The 24,025-nt window shown below is 40.8% G+C and overlaps 1 protein-coding gene across 11 annotated transcripts in view; it reads left to right on the plus strand.

The window, feature by feature from the left end:
- LOC139474163 (syntaxin-binding protein 5-like) overlaps window positions 1-24,025 on the plus strand; it is a 142,374-nt gene that overhangs the window by 53,948 nt on the left and 64,401 nt on the right. For all 11 annotated transcript variants that reach the window (XM_071257050.1, XM_071257053.1, XM_071257052.1 and 8 more), the window contains exons 3-6: window positions 13,370-13,451; window positions 15,878-15,978; window positions 20,034-20,168; window positions 23,512-23,575. In XM_071257050.1, the coding sequence (XP_071113151.1) occupies window positions 13,370-13,451; window positions 15,878-15,978; window positions 20,034-20,168; window positions 23,512-23,575 (382 nt within the window). The remainder of the gene's footprint in view (window positions 1-13,369; window positions 13,452-15,877; window positions 15,979-20,033; window positions 20,169-23,511; window positions 23,576-24,025) is intronic.

Consider the following 24,025-nt stretch of genomic DNA (forward strand, 5'->3'; position numbering starts at 1 on the left):
GATGTGTTGGTTATGTGATGTGTTGGTTGTGTCATGTAATGATTGTGTCAAGTGATGGTTGTGTGATGTGTTGGTTGTGTCATGTGATGGTTGTGTCATGTGATGGTTGTCATGTGATGGTTGTGTGAAGTGATGGTTGTGTCATGTGATGGTTGTGTCATGTGATGGTTGTGTCATGTGATGGTCGTGTGATGTGATGGTTGTGTGATGTGTTGGTTGTGTGATGTGTTGGTTATGTGATGTGTTGGTTGTGTGATGTGATGGTTGTGTGATGTGTTGGTTGTGTGATGTGATGGTTGTGTGATGTGTTGGTTGTGTCATGTGATGGTTGTGTCATGTGTTGGTTGTGTCATGTGATGGTTGTGTCAAGTGATGGTTGTGTCATGTGATGGTTGTGTGATGTGATGGTTGTGTGATGTGTTGGTTGTGTCATGTGATGGTTGTGTCATGTGATGGTTGTGTGATGTGTTGGTTGTGTTGGTTGTGTGATGTGATGGTTGTGTGATGTGATGGTTGTGTGATGTGATGGTTGTCTCACGTGATGGTTGTGTCACGTGTTGGTTGTGTCATGTGATGGTTGTGTCATGTGTTGGTTGTGTCATGTGATGGTTGTGTCATGTGATGGTTGTGTCATGTCTCGGTTGTGTCATGTGATGGTTGTGTGATGTGTTGGTTGTGTGATGTGTTGGTTGTGTCAAGTGATGGTTGAGTGATGTGTTGGTTGTGTTGTGTTGAAGCCTGTTCCTTGTTGGCAAGCTAATGGGTCTCGTCTCAACATTAGTTGTGTCATGTGTTGGCAGTGTTGACAAATAATTAACAAATGCCATCACATCCAGTCTTTTGTCCCTATGTGTAATCAAGGTTTGAAAGCTAGATAATGAAGCATACAAATTTTAATATGTCACATTGGAATGCCATTACTGTTGAGGTTTGTGATGCCAGTTGCACTTTATCGCTGTCCCATGAGCTTTAGCATGTAATGACTGACTCATGCTAGCTTTTGTTTTTCCATTTTCTAAAAGAACAGCAAATTATTGATACATGTGCACATTGAAGTGTGTAAATTGCCACATGTAGATTACCTTTGAGTATTGGAAATTGGGATATTATTACTAGGGTTGGCATAGTGGCGCATAAATCATATTGCAATATATCGCAATATGGAGATCTGTATTACGATACATATTGCAATACGTTTTGGGGCCCTTAAGTTAGGTATATGTACTGTTCAAATGGTACTGCTTCACTCAATAGTACAGACAGTGGATTGCAAGATGGGTTTGAAAGTATGGATAAATTAGACAACATATTACTTCATCAATATGGTATGGTAATGTAAATAGAAACAAAGCAGATGCTGTTTAGATAGCAACCTAGTCGATACAAATGTCTCAAGATAGAAGATATGTTTTATATGTTCATATATTAATTCTTCTGTGGCAGTGTTCGAAAATATTGACACACAAAGTTGGTATTGCGATAAGTGTAGTGCTGATGGTCATATTGCAATACACTGGTGTAATGGTTATTTTGCACACCCCTAATTATTTCACTACATTTTGTGTTGTTGATGCAGTGTCAACTGAAGTGATTACAAGGAGGGTGATGGGGTTGGTGCTTGTTTATCCAGATGAGTTTGAGTTCTTGTGCTAGGTCAGTGAAGCCCATAGATGTGTTGGGGCACGGAGGGCCCAGTCGTCTAAAGCACCGAGATTCGCTGTGCAGAGTTGCGTCCCTTGGGCACGCCAGAAACCTATGATTGTGGGTTCGCCCCGATTATTTTTCTAGGTTTGTCAGCACCTTACCCGTGCTCATGGTTTCACCAAAGTGGTAAATGTCTCAGACCTGCTTCTCTTCGGGCTATCCTCCCACATTAAGCTGACACACTGACGTTAAACCTAACTCACTCGCCCACGCATAGATGTGTCCTATGATATTGGTGGAACATGGCATTGGCCCATAAAACTCATTCATCATTGGCAAGGAAATGTAGGAACTGTCAGTATTGGAATACGTGAAGCTGAATATTTGTTATTGCAGAAAACGTATTAGTTCTTGTAAAGCCATTGGATAGACTATTGGTTTAGGATGTTGCTGGCAACACCAAAGCCCCGGTTCTATTCCCCATATGGATCGATGTATGAAGCCGACTTCTTGTTTCCTTGATACAGCCAGAATATTGCTGAAAGTGGCTTATTGTTAAAAATATACTCATTGTAAGGCTTTTGGCGACTCTCTGCATATGTTATTTGTTTGTTATTTACAGGCCATCCTCAGCTGGAATATTGCTGAGTCAGGCGTGAAGCAACAAACAAGTGCCGAAATAAAGTCATTTCTTTCCTTCAGGACTTCCCCCTAAATGTTTCAGGCCACCCCCAAAATGTTTCAGGCGTTGCCATCTTGAACCCCTCAAGGTCTGAGCCGGAGTCCAGGGGTTTCCACTCCTTGCCAAGACCTTGGGTTGACAGCAAAGTCATTCTTCTGCACATTTCGATGTCCGACATAAGTCGACTGTATTCAACACATGTTGATGATCACAATATCAATATCTCTCCCTCCTCCACAACACAGCAGGCCCAGCTTCAGACAGGAACATTTATCACAGGCTTGTCAGGAGAGTTATGGCTGATCAACTGGATTATGTTATTTAATCAGGGGAGGAAAGAAAAAAAATGGTATCTGCATTGAGGGTGTCAAGGAATTGTCCTGATGTTTATGTTGATTGAAATATCTTGTAGGGTTGTGGGCCTCATTGAGGTTATGGGAAAGTACATGGAAGAAAGTGTTGGATGTCTGAAGAAGGGTTGCAGGACTAACCCGAGAAGATGGGGGTAGAATAGGTCTTCAGCAACCCATGCTTGCCGTATAAGGCGACTATGCTTGTCGTAAGAGGCAACTAACGGGATTGGGTGGCTTGTTGGCTTGGTTGATGCATGTCATCATATCCCTGACCTGTGGATCAGTAAAAGTGGATGTTGAAAGGCAAGCATTGGATGGGTCACCTGGGTTAGAAACTCTTGTGGAGACCCAGAACTGGTAGCCATAGTAACTGCTAAGGAGGGTAGCTTAAGGAGTGCTTGTACATGTGATAGGGGCACAAGATGCAAGTTGTCATACCAAAGAACTTTAGAAGATTCAGGGTACTTGGTGTTACCCTGCCTGGAGCTCTGCATTAGGGGGATAAAACATGGACTGGTTGTCAAGTCAGTATGCTGTGTCTGAGTGGGGTATCCATGTTTAACTTGGGCACCTCACCTCACCTCACCATGGGGGGCACGGGTGTCCCAGTCATCTAAGGCGCCATGATTCGCTGTGCAGAGTTGCGTCCCTTGGGCACGCCAGAATCCTATAATTGTGGGCTCGAATCCTTGGTTCGCCCCAGTTGTTTCTAGGTTTGTCAGCACCATACCCGTGCTCGTGGGTTTCACCAAAGTGGTAAACGTCTGAGACCTGCAACACTTCCGCCTTTCCTCCCACATTAAGCTGACACACCGTGATATGACTGGAATAGTGTTAAAAGTGCCATTAAACCCAACTTACTCACTCACCTCACCATGATGCATGTTATTTAGCATTTGCTGTTTAAGATCCCATGTTGTACGTAAACATACCATTAAAACCAGTGAAGAAAACCTTCATTAGGAAGATGAGTGTGTGGCCTTTGTGTTGAAGCAGGATATTTTCAGTTCCATCATGGCTTGTGGAACAAAAGTGTACGTTTGGAAATCGATTAGGATCAAATAGAGTATGGAGTTTTTGTGCCTCTTGCTGTTCAGATTATTATTTAGAGGATATTTATAAACTTTATAGGCCTGACTATACATTAGATAGTATGCCGCAATCTGGCAACATTAGTTTCAAGCTGCAGTGCTGAATGTGAAGTGTAATAATGGTGGCGTAGCTAATGGCAACTATGAAGTCAAAGTTACTTATTTGAATCGGCTTTATGTACTGATGGTCGTCATATTTGTCAATCCCCTTGCCTGATGTCGTCGTCTTTGTCTGACAAGACACTGAAGATGATGCCATGACGTAAGCCCTTTGCTAAACAGCTAACAATAACAATAGAAATAGCTAATATGGCTGTCTCACATTTGGAATGGCAGACGTAATTATTGCAAATCTCCCTTGAGACCCCTACCCTTGAAATAGCAATACCGTCTGCTGTGGTGATGGTGTCCATTTCTACAGGTGAGAGCAGACGGCAGGACAGCTAAACTATGCTAATGCTCCTACACCTAGGCTGTGTTAGTTCAGAGAACTAATACACTTGTGTATGGTCATTAGTTCAGATTAGTTCACACTTGCAGCCAGTTGGGGTTGCAGAGATTGGGGTATTTGGCTTGTTATTGAGGGCTTAGGAATCGAATGAAATGAGGATTGCTCCTTTGCTCAGAATGGACTTTTATTCCTGTTTGTGTATTTGGTAACATGGCTGTCATTAGGAATGAATTGAATGAGCACTTGCACTTTAGGCTGTCATTTTGGGCTGGTTGGAATAATGTTTGGTTAAAATCTGATTGATCTATTGATTAAATTAAATGACATTAGCTGACTGTTTATTTACAAAGATCATGATCCGATATGCAGACAGAGACAAATGTCGTTTAGGAATTTTCTTAATTTTAGCAAAGTTTGATGGGAGGTTCATGATGTTTAATCAGGGAAGATGAGTGCAGACTATCCAAGTGAGTGAGTATGGTTTTATGCCGCTTTTAGCAATATTCCAGCAATATCACGGCAGAGGACACCAGAGATAGGCTTCACACATTGTACCCATGTGGGGAATTGAAACCTGGCCTTCGATATGACGATTGAATGCTTTAACGACTAGGCTACCCCTCCACCCACACTACCTCTCCATCCACACTACCTCTCCATCCACACTACCCCTCCACCCACACTACCTCTCCATCCACACTACCCCTCCACCCACACTACCCCTCCACCCACACGACCCAAGTCAGGAGGTCACATGGAGGCATTATCATAGTTGACAAGTTAGGGGACAGAAACAGGGGGTTTGCACCCTTTGCACCATCCTGGATCTCCCAGTGGCCTCGCCGGACCTCATGGGTTCCTGGTGCAACTTTTGTCAGTTTGAAGCTTTCATCCCACCTGAGTCTTGCTAGTTTGATAGAACTGGAGGGCATTTCAGACAAGTCACCTACAATGAATATGACAGGCAATATCCCCTCACTCCCCAACACTGTAGCTTAACTTTCAGTGTCATTGAAGGCAGACATCAAAGTGACCATTTGCTACAGGAATCTAGAGTTGATAGATCAGTCCCTAAAAACCTGAACAAATCAAACAGATTTACTGTGACATTTGGTGTTCAAAGACGGTTGTAAAATACACATCTGTTGTTATGTATTGATCTAAGAGGATTATAGGAGTCGTTTTCCTTTGGAGATGTACTGGCATTTTAATATTCATGTCAACATATATCCAAGAAAATATACCTTTATCACGTTTGGGGATAAGAAAAGAGTATTTTTTAACCTTTCCAACTTTTCATCCTATTATCTCCCATAAACATATTTTTCCTCCTCGAAAGGTCCAGGAGACTGTGCCAAATTATTTGCTGCTGAATATGACTGGAAGCGTTAGTCTGGGACTTGTACCTACGTCAGTGTCAGCTGCCAGCTTGTTGGAACCGGGTCAGGAGAGTGATGTCATTCTAGCCTACGGTCATACTCAGTATTGGCTTGTTAGGGATGTTGGCAATGAAAATACTGTGAAGCTGAAACCAAGAAAGGATGAAAAGAAAAAATAGATGTAAAAACTCTTCCTCAACTTTGAAGAGCAGATGAGTTTCTCAAAAAGTTAGAAAAAAATAAACTGACAAAATTCCGTTTCAAAAAGCATTTCAGCTAGGATTATTTTTTAGCATGACTCTGCTACTCATGAATACTTGTAACATTTAACTTCTTAATAAGTTTGTTGTCAAGCCTTAAGCAAAAAATGAAAACAGGAGGAGAAAGAAAAAGTGACATAACTTTTGAGGTAAATATATTACTGATTATTTTTTACAAAAGAACAAAAAGTAGGACTGTTTTTATGCATAGATGACTTGACAGGTTGGTTTGTATACTTCATAAGCAGCCTCAAAGTTAACATTTTTTGCATTTTTTGGTGGAATAGGTCTTCAGCAACCCATGCTTGCTGTAAATGGTGACAATGCTTGTTGTAAGAAGCGGCTAACGGGATCGGGTGGTCAGGCTTGCTGACTTGGTTGATACATGTCATCGTATCTCAATTGGCTGGATTGATGCTCATGATGTCGATCACTGGATTGTCTGGTCCAGACTGGATTATTTACAGACCGCCGTCATATAGCTGGAATATTGCCGATTGCGGCGTTAAACAACAAACAAAATATGCATGTATTTCATTCTTTAGCACTTTTTGTTAATAAAGTTTTGGTCACCAGAGCTAAAGTAAGTCACAAATGGGAAACACAACAGTTAGATTATGTTGTGGAAAAATGTCAACACTGTGTTCAGAGGACAAGCAATGCTTAAGGCAACTTTATTGTAACCAGTGCTTTTTTAAGATGAATGTGATTTCTGCAAATAAATCATTGCTCCAGCTAATTACACAAAAGACCGAGTATTTCCTAGCAACACTTGATGCCAATCTGGGAAGGTGAAAATACAGAAGTTTCACAAGCTACTACTCTGAGTTTAATTCAATGTTTGTATCAGAGGTGGGTGAAATGAGGTTTAACATCACATTCAAGATTATTGCGCATATTTAGCGGTCTGCATGCACATGTGTGGCTGCTATTACTAATCCATAGTTTTATGGTGCAAGCCCACTGAGAAACCATGGCACAATTTATCATGGATACCCCACTCAGACACATTATACTGACTCCAAAGCGACCAGACCTTGTTTTCCGGTTTATGCCAAGTGCAAGTCAAGGTAACAAGTACCATCTTTGACCACCTTTTGGTCTGAACCACTGACCTTCAATTCTCAGGGCATTCTGTCCACTGAACCACAGAGGAGATGCATAATAGGGGACAACAAGAGTGAGTGAGTTGGGTTGAGCGCCGCTTTTGACAGTATTCCAGTTTGTGTGTTAGCTTAATGTGGGAGGAAAGCCTGAAGTGATGCAGGTCTCAGACGTTTACCACTTCGGTGAAACCCACGAGCACGGGTATGGTGCTGACAAACCTAGAAACATAATCGGGATGAATCGGGATTCGAACCCACAATCATAGGTTTCTAGCCCTAGGGACGCAACTCTGCACAGTGAATCGCAGTGTCTTAGGCGACTGGGCCACCCATGCCCCTGGGACTACAAGAACAAAGAACATTGTGGCCAGCTGACATTTGCCCCTTCTTCACAAAGAGTCTGTTGGCCCTTATGCAGTGGTCAGTTATGTTTCAGATACAACATGGTATCCAGGCTTGTCGTCAAATCACAATTGCCTATATTTAACTTTTATGTTTGTTTGTTGTTTAATGCCGCACTCAGCAATTATTCCAGCTATATGACGGCGGTCTGTAAATAATCCAGTCTGGACCAGACAATCCAGTGATTGACATCAGGAACATCGATCCAAGTGATTGGGATCGATGATATGCATCAATCAAGTCAGCGAGCCTGACCACCCGATCCTGTTAGTCGCCTCTCACAACAAGCATGGTCACCTTTTAGCGCAAGCATGTGTTGCTGAAGACCTTTTCTACCCCGAATTTTCATGGGTCTTTTATGAACCACATTTGTTGTATTCTTGAATAGGCAACCAATCATGACATCTTGATCAACTATTTCCAGTTACTGACGTACAGCATCAGGACCAGGCTATAATACTGGATTTTCTATTCCATTTGGTTATCACTCGACAAGGGATATGCTGAAGGACTACATAGATACATATTTGTACCCACAGTTCTGGTATATCATCATGATCATGGAGACATCTAGATAAGTACAGAAAGTCTACATCCCCTGATAACCAGCTGCCTATTGACAGATGGGAGTCTCGCATTGTGCAGACAGGTTGCAATGTTCCTAGCCGGATAGTATGTCACACGTCATGATATTAGCAACTGTGAGAATAGCTGGAGATCTTGCAGACGGGACTATTTTGGAGTTGCCCATCAAGAATTCTGAAAGGTTTTCTTTGAGTACTTGGGATATCAGATTGGAAAGAATGCTAGTACTGTTGGGGGATTTGGTGCTTTAGCATTAGTCAAGTAACATCACAGCATGGGACACTAAGAACAAGGTTCAAACAGTTTACCCATGTGAGAACTGAACCGATTTCTTGGCGTGACAGACCAATATTGTATCCCCATTTCTGTTTCTAACTCAGTAAGAGGCGGTAGGGTAGCCTCGTGGTTTAAGTGTTGGCACGTAATGCCGATGACCCGGGTTCGATTCCCGACATGGGTACAATGTGTGAAGCCAATTTTCTGATATATTGCTGGAATATTGCTAAAAGCTGCGTAAAACCATACTCACTCACTCACTCACTCCGTATCCCAAACTCCTGTGGGGAGTCTGGGATAAAACATCTCCCCAGCAGCCTTTGCTGGCCATAAGGACCTCTGTCAATGGGTCGGGTGGTAAGTGAGTGTGAGTGAGTGAGTATGGTTTTACGTCACTTTTAGCAATATTCCAGCAATATCACGGCGGGGGACACCAGAAATGGGCTTCACACATTGTACCCATGTTGGGAATCGAACCCGGGTCTTCGGCGTGACAAGCGAATGCTTTAACCACTAGGCTACCCGACCGCCCCTCGGGTGGTCAGGCTCAGCAGGTTGGTTGATTGTTTGGCTTTGTACTCCCGATGGCAAAAAATGTTGCTCACAATATTTAGCCCTTGACTGTTTGGTCCATATTTCGATTATTTGGAGGCCGCCGTCTTGTAGCTGAGGCATTAAACAACAAATAAACACTGTAGCCTTAATTCGATTGGCAAAGCCATCAGAGCATGTTTGATGTTGAGTCAACACTCCATGAAAATGACATCATTGTCCATTATCACACAAAGATGGTATTCACAATCTATAATTATAATCAATAATAGATACATGCCTTTGTGAGGACAATCATTTGGATATTGATAAATCATCACAAAACTGGTACACAGAGTTCAAAATTTAGCATGAAAGTCAGAGGGTCCTTGTCAGACCCTGATGTTAAAAAGGTTGTACATTTAGGGGATCCTTGAATGAAGTACTATACATGTAGTAGCAAACTGTGGAGAACCAGGACCCTTAATTTTAATAGTGCATAGTGTAGCTACAGAATAAAAATGCATAAATTTCAGTTTTCAAAATTGGGTGGGGGAGGGGGTCTCTTTGTCCTTGAGGTCTTCTCTAAAACTTTGAGTTAAAGGTCCCCTTAACATTTAGCATCAGGGTGCTGACAAGGACCCCTTGACTTTCATATGTAATTTTGAACTCTGGATTTGGTGAACGGTTACAGTTTCGTAAGGAGGAGATGAGTGTGTAAAATACCTCGAGGGAACTGAGAACTCTTCATTCGAACTCTGCACATTGTTGTTTAAGGATGCATGGATTTGGTGAAATGAGAGGAAGTAAGGAGGGGACCAAACACCTACATGTTAAAGGTTGACATTATAATAGGTTCCTGAGTCAAGTACTGGAGTAGCAGACTTCAGGGAACCTAGAACCCCTTTATTTTTTGTTGTTGAAAGAGTAAAGATGCATGAATTTGGTGAACTGTTGAAGGAGGGGACATGTCTGAAGGACAATCTCATTAAAATCAAATCTAAGTTCTTGCTGCTGCTAAACAAAGATCTGAGGACATCCTATTACGGGTCATGTCAGAACGACCTTCTGCGAACTTTGACCAACCACTGAAATGACTAACAAGACTAACAAGAAGTCGAACATCAGCCAAATAGAAAGAAGCTTTCTCGAGCTTTACACCACTTGTTTCAATCAGGTGACTTCCATTTCAGACTATTCTTGAAAAATATGCTGACACAGTTATCGATTAAAATTTGAAAACTGAACAAACGAACATTCTGGAATGTCTAATATATGGTTGAGATTGTATGGCAGTGCTTCCCACGTACCGTGCTACGCCTCTTCAGTTCAAATGTTTATGCCGTGGAAGTGAGAGATAGACAATGATTTTGACGGAATCAGTCGTATGGGCCGTAACTGTTGTTTGGAATACCCCCTGTTAACATTTTCGAGGTTCCATGATTAGAAAACACATTCCGACTCTCACTTTCATGATCTGGTAAGCGATGCTTTGATTGGTCGGATGAAAGGTCATTCTGTCACCCGTAATGGGATGTCCACAGATCTTTGTTTAGTGATAGCGAGAACTAAGATCTGATTTTAATGAGATTGGTCTGAAGGACTGATCGCCTACAGAACCGACATGAGGCTGATGCTCAGCCACCTCAACACCAGTGTTGTTTCTCATTACAAAAACAAACAGACTAACTACACCTTGACAAACTCTCTACCTTCCTGACCTTTGGTCGTTTGGTGTGTGTTCAGTTTGTGCTTCTGGTTTGTTTGGGTACCCTGAAATCCTGATCTTTATCTGCCGCGAGATCGATTTGTAATTGGTAATTGAGCCAGTGGGAAGACGATACAGGTTGCAGGAGCCTTTGATTGTGTTCAGCTTGGAAGGGTAGACTGGTACAGCGATGAAATTATTGTCGTAATGTCTGCAGTTAAACTATCTTTGTGGTCGTTTGAGTGCTTGCTTTTAATGTAGCTTGTGCATGTTCAGTCTTATGCTGTTTTCGAAGATTATTTTTTTAGAAATAATGAATGGATTTCGCTGTTTGATAATAGTGATATGGTTATTGTTGTTTCTTGAGCCAGGCTGTTGGTGTGCAGAAACTGATTGTACTGCATTTTACCTTACCGAGGCCTACATGCTCAAAGTGATCTTGGCTTTAAAACCACCAACTCCCAATACTTGAATATTGACTTACAATTTTAGAATCAACTCCCATACTTTTATATTTACTTAAGATAGTCATAGCACTTAGATTACTGTGGAATAAGGCCCATAGCGCTAATAGGGACTTAGATCTGCGGTCCTGCTCGACAAACTGTTTAGCATTAGAAATACAACTACGTTAAATTGTTTGATAGGCATTACTTGGAAGTTGACGGATGACAAAGGAGACACAATTTATGGATAACAAGCAGGATCTATACTAAAAATGTCGCCTTTACAGTAATTAAAGAGGTTGTTTATCCTTAAGTTAAGTCTCCTTTGTCATCCGTCAACTTCTAAGTAATGCCTATCAAACAATTTAACGTAGTTGTATTTCTAATGCTAAACAGTTTGTCGAGCAGGACCGCGTTCGGTAACATGATTTTAAATGCATGTTAGACTATGGGGGTTACGAAGGTCATAGTGCAAGGAACAGTTTGTGGCACCAGGGCCAGGATGGGGCATTGACCATTGGCGTCTTCTTTGATACAGTGGCTGCATCATGCCTAAAGATGTCAATAATGGGAATTGTTGTTACCCTGCCTGGCATTCAGAGCCAGGACCCTGAATTTAAGACTCAACGTTTTTGTAACGATAAAGGATGCATGGATTTGGTGAGCTGATAAAATCTTGTAGGGAGGAGGTTGGTGAAAAAGAAGAGTTGGTATATTGTGTCTGAGTGGGGTAATCATGTTAAAATGCGGCATGGTATCTCGGTGGACTACAGGGTAAAAAACATAAATCCTGTCTGGTACAAGCAGGAACACACGTGCATGCACGTCCCTGTCTGAGAGGAACAATCTTGAATGCAAGTGGATTAAACCCATTTCACCTCACATCATTTGTTTGAGGCCTGTGTAACCGTTGCAATTGCTATGATATTGCTGTTATATTGCTGTTATATTGCTGGCTAAACTGTAATACTTCTGTGTCCTGACAATTTCCTAAGTGTTAACCTATAAGAAGAATAAATCTTTTTCTGACAGTTCTTTTTTAAGGCCTGTCTTGAAATGATCCAAAATAGTTTTCCCATGAAATTGTGGAAACTCACTGGGGAAATTATGCCATGATTTGAAATCTAATAAAGAAGATTTCTATCACAGCTGTCTCCAAGCTTCTTGAGATATAAACGCACAGACAAGAATTGATTTAAATTCCGCTAATTTATTGCTGCCAATTTCTTAAATTGTAGTCAGATTTGAACCACATGCTTACGCCAACCTTTAGGGATCACCAAGGAATGTCATTAAAATCATCCAACACAACAGAATCCCCTGGAGGTGTCATTATAGGCTGTCTCAGTTGTCAGCTTCTGATCGGGATATAAACACCACATGCGACCTCTTTATAGTTGTCCAAGTCACAAATACAAACTTGTCAGATGTTTTTAAAAATCAGAAGTCATTCCGCCATCAAGGGTTGTCATGATGCTAAGCTGTTTGTCGGGAAATATTCCCCAATGTCTTGGGTCAGGTGGCCATCTTCGGCAACTTGTGCTAACATGTCATCGTCATCTGCACTGACGTCGCCAATGTCGCTACTCATGATGGTGCAGATATGTCACCTGCTTCGGCTGACTTGCATACTTCTTTATATGATTGAGACAATTGATTTATGGTCAAGCAGGCCTCTTAATTTGGACATCAGTTGAGTGTGTGGTGCCAGGTTACTGCTGGTGTGACACGTTCCTGAGACAAGCCGACGCATCTGATGTCATCATCTTGAAAGAAATTGCATCTTGGGAACAAAATCTGCTCCTGGTAAGGGGGACAAAAATACTTCAGGAAGTAGGAGATTTGTCTTGCCGACCAGAGCTACCATCGCGATGACGTATAAACGAAACAAAAGATATGGAAGGGGAAATGGTGGTTTTGTGTAAATGTTGGCACATTGGCTTTTGAGATTTGTGTGTTTGGTAAAATGCTTGATGAATGTAGTCGAGATTCAGTAATAGTTGAGGATAAGACAATTGAGCTTTTAGTTTTGGGTACATGCACAAGCTAAGTTAAGTGTATTGATCAGCACATCAGGGTTTACCTGAAAAGTTCTTGAAGATTAAAAAAGATGTGATCATGTATCTTGAAACAATTTTGTTGGTATAATAATTTCTTGATAATACCAGTTGACCTTTTCATGTTGTACACGTTTTGCTTGTTTATAACTTACCACTGTATGTACCGTACGGTAATTGATAATACCTTATGGAAACATTAAGATCGTCATAGATTTAGTGAATATTTAATTGTTGTAATATCTAATTGTATCAATACCAGTGTTTTGTCAACAACGAAAAATATCGTCATAGATTTAGTGAATATTTAATTGTTGTAATATCTAAAGGTATCAATACCAGTGTTTTGTCAACGAAAAAATGAAAAAAAACCAATTGTTTCCTTAAAACACAACCAGACTTGGTCGGCCAGGTGTTGACTGCCATTGTGTCCACGACAGCGACGCTGCCATCATCCAGATCCTTTTCCTTGTTAATGAGGTAAGTGGGAAGTTTCATCGTCATTGTCATTAGATTTCATCAGCCTATTTTTCCATTAATCTTTTGTGCCAAGATGACTATTTTCCACAGCAATGCAGGAATGATTTGATTTAGGTCTGACTGCCTGGATCTTGTGAATTCAATCAGTGATGTTTGATGTCCGTAATTTCCTTTTTTCCGATGTTTTTATTGTCCCACAAGAGATAAAAAAGCACAAGAGACTTCAACCTTTGGTCATTTGTCCGGTGATTCTGTGAAGACCCAAGTCTTCACTGACGTTATTTTGGAAATATTTTAATCAGTCAATTGCTTTATTGAAGCACAGACTTGCCCCATGGCCTGTAAATGAGAAAATCTCCTCTATGGAATTAAAACTCAGGAGTGACTAGATTTAAGGAGTTCTACCAAGAAGTCCATTCCTTGTCCTGATGGAGTTGGATGGATGGAAGCATGGAAGCATGAATATTATGGATATAGAAATCAACATCTATTGAGACATTCCCTAATAAGCACCATGTTTTAGGCAGAGTGACAGCAAGATGCTGGCTGTTGATAAGGGCACTAGCTGCAATGCAGTGTGTTTCATTTAATCATGTACTACGTTTTAGAAATAGAAATGGTCCTGGGGTCTATCACGTTTGCTCCTGTAATAGTTGAAAGTATTTTAGAAAGCCTCCGTGGTCTATCTAGTGGTAGAGCATCAAACCGGAGAGTGGAAGGTTGGGGGTTTGATCCCCGGCCGGGTCAGACCAAAAGACATTACATGAGGGTATTTGTTGTTACCCTGTCTTGTGCTCGGCATTAAGGGGCTAATATAAGGACTGGTCTGCAGGGGTAGAAACTAACATATTTAGTCCACTAGTCTTTATAATGATAACATATAGCAAAACCCTTAAAAATGGCAAATTTCTACTTGTCCTTATGATATCTTCACTATTGGGCAGTTTGGCAAGGACTACAGGACTAGTGCCAATTTCTAACGCTGGGTCTGCTCGGAGTCAGTATACTGTGTCCTGAGTGGGGTATTCATGTTAAACTGCAGCATGGTATCTTAGTGGGCTAGCACTATAAAACCGGCATTACTACAAGCAGCCACCCACGCACATGCATGCATGTTGCTATATAAGTGCAATAATCTTGAACTGGGCGTTAAACCCCAATTCACCTTATCTTACCTTACCTCACCATCCATGAATTTTAACTGTTTATGTTAGTGTGATGACAAGGACCCCTTGACTTTCATTCCTGATTTCAACACTAATACTTATTCATGGATGTATTGGGGACAGGTTGGGAGTCTGCATAAGAATATCGGTCTCCAGCAACCGATGCTTGTCAAACGAAGGCAGCTAAATGGATCAGGTGGTCGGGCACAGTGAATTATTCGATTGCATGTCATCGTATACCAATTGCATGGATGATGCGCATGATGTCAATCACTGGATTGTCTGGTTCAGACTCTATTATTTACATGACTGAGGCAAAAACAAATAAAAATTGGTCAGGACTGTGCTTTACTTCCAGACAACTATTCCTTTGACCCATCACAAACTTGTGTGCCACTGTTTACAATGGTAGAAACTAACATTTTTAGTCCGCTAGTCCTTCTTATGATAATGTATAGCAAAACCCTAAAAATGGCAAATTTCTACCAGTTCTTTTAATGCCTTAACTATGGGGAAGTTTGTCAAGGACTACAGGACTAGTGCCAATTTCTAATGCTGCTGTTTATATAAAGTACAGTACAATTATGGTTGAATTTTTCAAATCTCTCCAGCACAAGAGGGGCGGTGGGGTAGCCTAGTGGTTAAAGCGTTGGCTTGTCACACCGAAGACCCGGGTTTCGATTCCCGACATGGGTACAATGTGTGAAGCCCATTTCTGGTGTCCCCCCGCTGTGATATTGCTGGAATATTGCTAAAAGCGGCGTAAAACCATACTCACTCACTCACTCACTGAGCACAAGAGGAAACCCACTTGTAATCGTAGGAGCTTTAAGAGACAAGGAAAATTAGAGCAAAATCACCTTGATGATGGGTTGCAGTGCTGCATGTTGAGATGACCTTTTCAAACATGAATAATGATGATTGCACACCAAGGAAGGATTCTTTTGTGAAGTCTAGAAATTTATTGTGTAGGAAACAGAATCAGCTGGGACAACAACAGTTCCTATTCTCATTATCCATCTCCTATTCAAATGTTTAAACATTCATTTTAGGTAATGTTTAGATTCCACTACTCATTCCCCAGAGTGAGACTCCTCTGACAGTCCCAGTTCTCTAAAGCATTTCTCATCTTTTTGTTTGAATCTGAAAAGATAACCGGACTTCATTAGACATCTTAGATGTATTGGTATACTGCCTTCACGTGACATGTCAGACAATTTGTTAGTCAAATAACTGTCGATGTGCTCTTGTTTTTCCCAGGGTGCTCTAGTGACAGTTTGCTCAGACGACAGCCTTCACCTATGGAACTATCGGCAGAAGCGTCCGGAAATTGTACATTCTTTAAAGTTTCAGAGGGAAAGGTAAGAGTGAACCATCCATCCAAGCTGCTTTTTGTTGGTGAAGTTGTTTGAACCACAGAATTAAGTGATGTTGGATGTCTATTTTTTTTCACCTAAAAGAAAATCAGAATTTCTTTGCATTGTCAGTTTTGCCTTGAGGTTTGAGATACCAGAGGAAAGAACTGGTTGCTTGCCGACCTTTTGGTGGGGTGTAGTGGGGAGGGGAGTGGGAGGTGGGTGGTGATGGAGGCCTGATTGGTATGTTTACCATAAATGCTGAAAAAAAAAATCCTCAGGTTTAACATTAAATTGTAAATCGCAAACTGAAAAGTTTTGTGTTGTGAATATAAAAAAAATGTTAACAGAGGAATTGTTTTTAAGCTCAGCCAAACACCACTCAACCCTCCCACCCCTCAACCCTCCCACCCCTCCCTACAGAGAGAGAGGGAGAGAGAGAGAGACAGAGAGAGAGACAGAGAGAGAGAGAGACACACACACACACACACACACACACACTCAAAATACTTCATGCTGACTGGCTCACACACGCACGCACGCACTCACACGCATGCACGCACGCACGCACGCACGCACGCACGCACACACGCACACACACACACACACACACACTTCATGCTGACTGGCTCCTGATTCTACTTCACTTTGTACTTGTGAGTAAAGATAACATAGACACACTGTTTAAATAGAATTAAGAAAATCTCTCTCCCAACAGGATACCGTTATCAAAGTTGTGTGTCGTTCTGACAACACTGTCAGCTGAAACACTCCACACCACCGAACCCTTCCCATCACCTCACAGCTCTGACCTCGCCACTGACACCACATCTTATCAGACATGTCACAATCAAAATTCTTTATGCGCTTCCATTGTTAGCTGGTTATTTGGATCCCGCCAAAGTTTGAGGCAATTAACAATACATCTTGTGCTGATCAAATTTACTGTAGCAGGAAAGTAGGCAGGTCGAGAGAGCTCGCGGAGGCAGCAAGACCAACTCGAGCCATAAGAATCATCTCTGCATGTGACATGGGATGGATGATCCTCACCCAATGGGTCCTCCAAAATAGACTGCTTCAATCCAATAAGTTGATAATTGACCAATGAGCTTGCTCTCAAATAAAAAAAATTGAAGGCCTTTAGGTGTTTGTAGTGGAGAGGACTATTCTCTATCAACGTGATGGTAACAAGGTTACTGCTGTGAGTGGTGAGCGGTTAGACTCAGAAACGTGGGTCTACTCTCATCTGTGTTAAGCTCCATACTACAGTGACAGGGCAGAGAGCTTGCGTCTCCAGCTACTCTTGTGGTGGTGGTGGTTTTGCTGTCAGAGTTGTAGTTTGTTTTTGTATAACGTAAGTCTATGAATTGCCCCAAATTTCGTATTGCGATATAGTGCGATACATTCTTCTATATTGCAATACGTACTGCAATATAATGTGGAAGAAAACTTATTGAGTTCTGTCCACTGTTTAAGATTCTTTTGCCTCCAAATTGATTGGTCAAATTTGAGCATGTGACCTAAGGCAGCCAAATTACAGCTAAGGTATGAATTTAAGATTTTGACGAAAGATTTTTGTTAAATCGTGCTATTCTGAACATTTTAAGCAGGAAATTGCGATTTATATTAAAAATATGGTGCTTCGTGGATGTATCGTGCCAGGTAACGAGCTGTGACAAAGATTTTTCATGCATATATTTTGGCATTAAACATCGTGTCCGGGCCGAGAATTCGAGACGACGAATGGCGAGATGTCATTTAATTTACATTAAAAGCAATCGCACGAAAAGATGGAAATAATAATTTAGCTGTAAGTTTGACAACTTTTAGATATATTTTTGTTGATTATATTTATTACTTTGTATACTATATTTAAAGATTTGCCTGAAACATCTTTATTTTGCTCTGACATGTTCGATGTGGACCCATTCTCGAAGTGCGTGTCCGAGAATTTTAATTTCAGTAACATTATGGGAAAAAGTGAATAATTTCTTAATCTATTGATAAAAAATGATAAATTGAAATTGAATACATATTTCAGACATTGTGAAATGTGATAGATTTAATAAATAAATGATATGACTGGTAGGTTTAAAAATTTACATACTATTTTGACACGACCAAGGCTTGGCCGGTCTACCGGCCTACTGTGTCTGGGGACTTGATGCTTCTTGGCCGGTCTACCGGCCTACAGTGTCTGGTGACTTGATGCTTCCTGGTCGGTCTACCGGCCTACGGTGTCTGGTGACTTGATGCTTCTTGGCCGGTATACAGCCTACAGTGTTGAAAGAGTAATAAAAATTAGGCCTAAGCAAGTTAAATTTTAAAAAACAAAATCATTGTCAATATACCGATACATATCAAACGTATTGCGATACGTAATTGTTTCATTTTCATATTGCGGTTAACCGATATACAGGTAATACTGTGCAGCCCTGGTATAAAGATTTTAGTTTCGTGTGGCTGTTTTTGAAAATGTTTATCATAAATTCATAGTAGAATATTTTCATAAATATTTCTTTTGAATCTGGATTTAGTCCTCAGTTAATGTGTAAATAGACGCAACATTGGTACTGAAATTTTGATTTGAGTGGATGAGAAGTGTATTTTTCCCAGTTTCTGTGTTGAAGCTCTTGCTTGATGCCCCAGTCAAGGTCTGTCAGTCTAGTTACTTCTCTGTAGTACTTCGTGATGCCTGCTTATAGACCCCAGGCTATGTTGTAAAGTGAAAGGTGATAACACACACATGTGAGAAAGGAACAAAGCAAACACAAACAGACACACCTATGCTCAGACAAACAGTGGCTATAGTGTTTGGAAACAAGTTGTGGATGTGTAAACTTGCAAAATCTGACATTTTATGAAAGTGAATAATTTATTGTTACTTCAACCATACCTGTGTACCTTTGTATATGTTGAACATGTGCTCAGCATTGCTACACTTCTTCAGAAATATGTTGTGTCATGCATGCACATCTGTAGTGATAGCATGGCAAAGACCTGGCTAGCTGCTTTTGTGTGATTTCATACCACAACAGCATGCAACAGTGTGAAGCAAATCACTATCACAATGTTATCACAGTGTTATTCGCAATTTAAATCACAATCCTAATTCCTATCTTAATCCCAATCCCTCAGCCAAATCGCAGTAATAATCTCAATTCCATTCCCATTCCCATTCCCATTCCCATTCCCATTCCCATTCCCATTCCCAATCCCTATCCGTATCCCAATTTCAATTTCAGTCACAATCCCAATCTCAATCTCAATTTCAGTCCCAGTCCCAATCCCAATCCCAATCCTAGTCCAAATCCCAGTCCTAGTCCCAGTTTAAATCCCAGTCCTAGTCCAAATATGTCCCAATCCCAATCTCAATCTCTATCCCAATCCCAGTCCCAGTCCCTATCCCTATCACAATCTCAATCTCAATCTCACCCCAGTCTCAATCCCAGTCTCAATCCCAGTTCTACTCCCAATCTGTCCCAATCTCAATCTCAATCCTAGTCCAAATCCCAGCCGCAGTCTCAATCCCAGTACTAGTCCTAATCTGTCCCAATCCCAATCTCAATCTCAATCCAAGTCCCAATCCCAACCCCAATCCCAATCTGAATCCCAGTCCTAATCCCAATCCCAATCTCAGTTTTTATCCCAGTCCTAGTCCTAATCTGTCCCTATCCCTATCCCTTTCTCAATCCCTATCCCTATCTCAATCGTGATCCTCCATGGTGTGCTGTGTCAAAACAGAAACCCAGTCCTAAACGGCATCCCAGTCCAGTCCATGGCTTGCCACCTTCAGAGCTGAAGGACATGGGTTAAGGTGTCCACTTGTATTGCCCCAGACTCAGGTTTGATTCTACCACATGGGTACAATATGTGAAGTCCATTCTTGGGGACACCTCCATCGTGATATTGCTGGATTGCTGTCAACGAGGGTGACTTGTACTCCTGCACAAGGCTGAACTCCAAGGCAGGGTTAATCACTCTCACTAGTTATGTACTTGCAGCACTGTTTTGTAATGTTGTTTTTGATGATGTACTAATTCAGTTATTCTTTCTTTCAGGATTACATTTTGCCATCGGCCTTTCCAAAGCAAGTGGTTGTACATAGGCACAGAGCGAGGCAATGTGCATATAGTTAATATTGAGTCTTTCATTCTCTCGGGGTATGTTATTAACTGGAACAAAGCAATTGAACTGTGAGTACCTTTAATGTTTGTTTTTTATCCAATGATTCAATCTTGTTCTTTAAGAATTATGGCTTTTCAGACACCTCTGAAACATCCCAGTGTCATCCATAAGGAACTTTTTTATGTAGATCCACTCATTAAAGATCCCACCAAATTCGGTAAAACACAGTCCGAGCTAAGTGATGACATGGCCAGACTATTACTGATGGGATAACACTTACTAAGGACACTTAGGAGTAAAATTTGAAGAAAGTTGGTTCTCTAATAGACTAATATTGGAACAATATGACCACCATCTTGCTTTGAAAATTATGGGCAGGGGTAGACACCATTGGTCATATCGTATAGTCCACAGCCCATTTCAGACTCGTGGTCTATGTAAAATAACTAGAATTTGGGGACAACACAACTAATCCGTCTTGATTATTAACCGTCTTGGACGAACGAATTAGTGTCTGTGTCTGATTGGTTCAACAGGGTATTTTCTTCGTATGCAGCCGGCGTTCCGAACATTAGCCTGTGTTTTGACATTGGAAGTGTTGTTTGTTCAGCTTATTTTCAGAAGAAGTATTGTTTGTGTGGCTAATCCTTGAGGTCATGAGTTGAGTGATCTAGAGGATGGACATGGATGCCTCCTTGACCAGGGAACAACTGGCCATTTGTTCTGCTTAGAGGGCAACAGGGAGACATGTAATCAGTGGACAGATGATCTCTGTCACTGTTATCGTTGTGTACACGTGTTTTGTGAGACCCAATTACCTCAGATGTTTCAGATCGGTTCATTTTCTAGAACATTGACTGATTGTTATCCTGAAGATATGGTAGACATGTGGTGGACATTTCCAAATTTGATGCATCAGTGACCAAAATTATGTCTGATGCAATTCCTTATTTTGACTACCGGTAGTACGATCGTTCCCGTATTTTTAAGATGAACAATAGACTTGCCTTTGCTTGTTTTTGTGATGGGTGCCACTGATGGTGCAGGTTATGCTCTCCATTTTTGTGAACACCTGGTATCATCACTATTTGATAGTGATTGATAAATAACATACTCATGATGCAGTCGGAATCATCAAATAGACTCTTTGTTTTGCCGAGGTTTCCTTTTAAATATGGATAGGGTTTTGTCCTTTTTATTTCCTATTTGGTAGTGATAAAACTGATATAGAGGAATGTTCTATCAAAAGTTTAAAATATGGAAATGTCGTAATGTTATTTCAATCCAGCGTAATCGCTGTATGCCTGAGAGTATTTTCTAGAGTAAATTGCTTTCCATGTATAAGTATCCGGTGCTTCTTGCCCACCCAAAGGATACCTTTAACATGATAGTAGAGATTGATTTGTGAGAAGCTAAATCTCCCCAAGTTAGGCAAGGTCATTGTTCAGATCGGAAAGCATTATCGTTCACGGTCTTCTACAGGAATTTCTCAGTAGTGATTCACTGAAAAATGACATCAATAATGGGTCCTGGTAATCAGTTTTTCGACTGTAGATTTCATCCATATGTGTCAGAGGTGAGATTTTTGTCTGAAATTACTATCATAAGTCATGGTAATTGACATCTCGGTGTGAATAAGACGCGACTAATTCCGATTCATTAATCGCAGATTTCATTTAGCAACCTATTCCCTAATCGTAGATTTCACTTTGCAAATGACGACCGGATAGGTCTTTGGGGCGATCAGAAACCTGCAAGATCATCATTAGATTAAATACCGTCACTTATTTCATTCATGGCCAAGATTCAGTGTAAGTGAAGACACCAAAAGACTGTTCCCATTGCTACCATTTTCGATTAGGATTATTGGCTCTAATGAAAAACAGAATTTGTGAAAATATTCTTTGGTCTCAGCATGTCATTGGAAACATTGATCATGCTAATGATATTTTGTCTTCTTCCTATTCACAAACACCACAAGAGTTCCAATCTCTTCAATCAGTACCGGTGTCTGAGCAACTTGGTCATGTGCCTTGGCTTGGCTCTTCTTGATGACTTTTGAATGGAAATTTCGCTCAGAATAACCAATTGAAAGACCTTTGCCCTTTACTAAAATTCATTTCAAGACTTGATTGGGACTTTTTCTGACATGTGTGTCACAGCTGTGGAAATTTCTTTGACTTTTTTTATGGGTTTTGAATAAACAGAAGTTCTTTGAATTTCTGACTTTGTGAAGGGAGTGTGTTAGTGTACTGTCATTGGATGATTTGAGGAAGAATCCTTTTGTGTATGGCTTGTATCTCGGCGGTCGGGTAGCCTAGTGGTTAAATTGTTCTCTGGTCATGCCGAAGGCACAGGTTCTATTCCCCACATTTGTACAATGTGTGAAGCCCATTTTTTGGTGTCCCCCACCTTGATACTGCTGGAATATTGCTAAAAGCGGCGTAAAACCATACTCACTCAGTCACTCTATAGCAAGTTAAAATGTGAGATTCCTTGTAGCTATTCTTGTTGTTTAGAGACAGAAAAGAGAGATAGAGAAAATGTGTTAATAAAAACAACACCCAGATTGGTTTCTGAAAGTTGAAACAGATAGAAAATAAAGATGGTAAATTTTAAGATAAATTCATTATTTTTTCAAGAGACACTATTTTTAGTTGTTTGGAAAGTTGGATGTTAACTTTCTCTTGAAGGGGAGATCATGTCTTCCTGAGTGAACTAGTTTCTTTTATACTAGTCTATTGGAAAATGTACTTGATTGGGGTTAGTGGCTGAAGTGATAATTTTTTATGCGATTTTCTTATTCATCTATTTCTTACATGTAACTGGTCAGTAGGTGGCGTAAAGTTTCAGTTGTTGAAAAGTAACTGTTCAAAAGTTGACAAATGGCTGGGATGCAGCTACGACATATCTGAGATGCAGCTGTGATATATCTGTGACATAGCTGACATGGAGCTATGATATATCTGTGATATAGCTGACATGGAGCTGTGATATATCTATGATATAGCTGACATGGAGCTGTGATATATCTGTGACTTAGCTAAAACTGAATCATGTGCCTCATATATTGGTGGGAAACAGCTGACTTACTTCTCACATGTCTCATGCTTGCACAGATTTTATCATTTTTAAAAAAATAACAAAAAATACCAGTATACTCAATCTCATTAAAATCAGATCTTAGTCCTCGCTATCCCTAAACAAAGATCTGAGGACATCACATTACGGTCGTTCTGATGTGACCCATAATGGGATGTCCTCAGATCTTTGTTTAGCGGCAGCGAGAACTAAGATCTAATTTTAATGAGATTGCAATATACTTAATTTGTCCCTATATTCAAATTTGAAACATGGTTAAATCAGAACCTGTATGTACTGTTATAGTGATCAATTGACATACCATTCCAGGTCTCGAAAAACACACCCAGGGCCAGTAGTGCATCTCAGTGATAACCCAATAGATGCTAGCAAGGTAAGTTGAGTACAACACATATAACAGTTTCTGTTTGATTGTTATCAGAATGGCACCCCATACCTGGTTTCAGAGCCACTTGAAATGGGGTGTGGGTGGTCAAAACTGCTTCTGAATATATTTTTTACTTTTTAGTAGACCTTAAACTCACAGGTGTGACCAGGCTGTTTGTGTTCAATAGGACCAGAAAAACCTGGTTTGATGCACATGCTATCAATCACTGGTTTGTGTGTCCAGGACAGTCTGCTTTTAGAAAGGTGTAATTTTGCTTATGGCATAAGATGACATTTGCTGCTTTGGTATTGATGTGCAGTGATGGGCTAGACTTGTAGGAGAACACCATGACTCACAGTCTGGCCGACTGACTCACTCGCAGATTTTACAGCAAGTACTTGCATGTTACTCTTTAGCTGAGATCATGATTAAAGCTGGTATCGCCCTTGTCTGGAA

This window comes from Haliotis cracherodii, unplaced genomic scaffold (genome assembly GCF_022045235.1).
Source record: "Haliotis cracherodii isolate W230 unplaced genomic scaffold, xgHalCrac1.p SCAF_3, whole genome shotgun sequence".
NCBI classification, from domain to species: Eukaryota; Metazoa; Mollusca; class Gastropoda; order Lepetellida; family Haliotidae; genus Haliotis; species Haliotis cracherodii.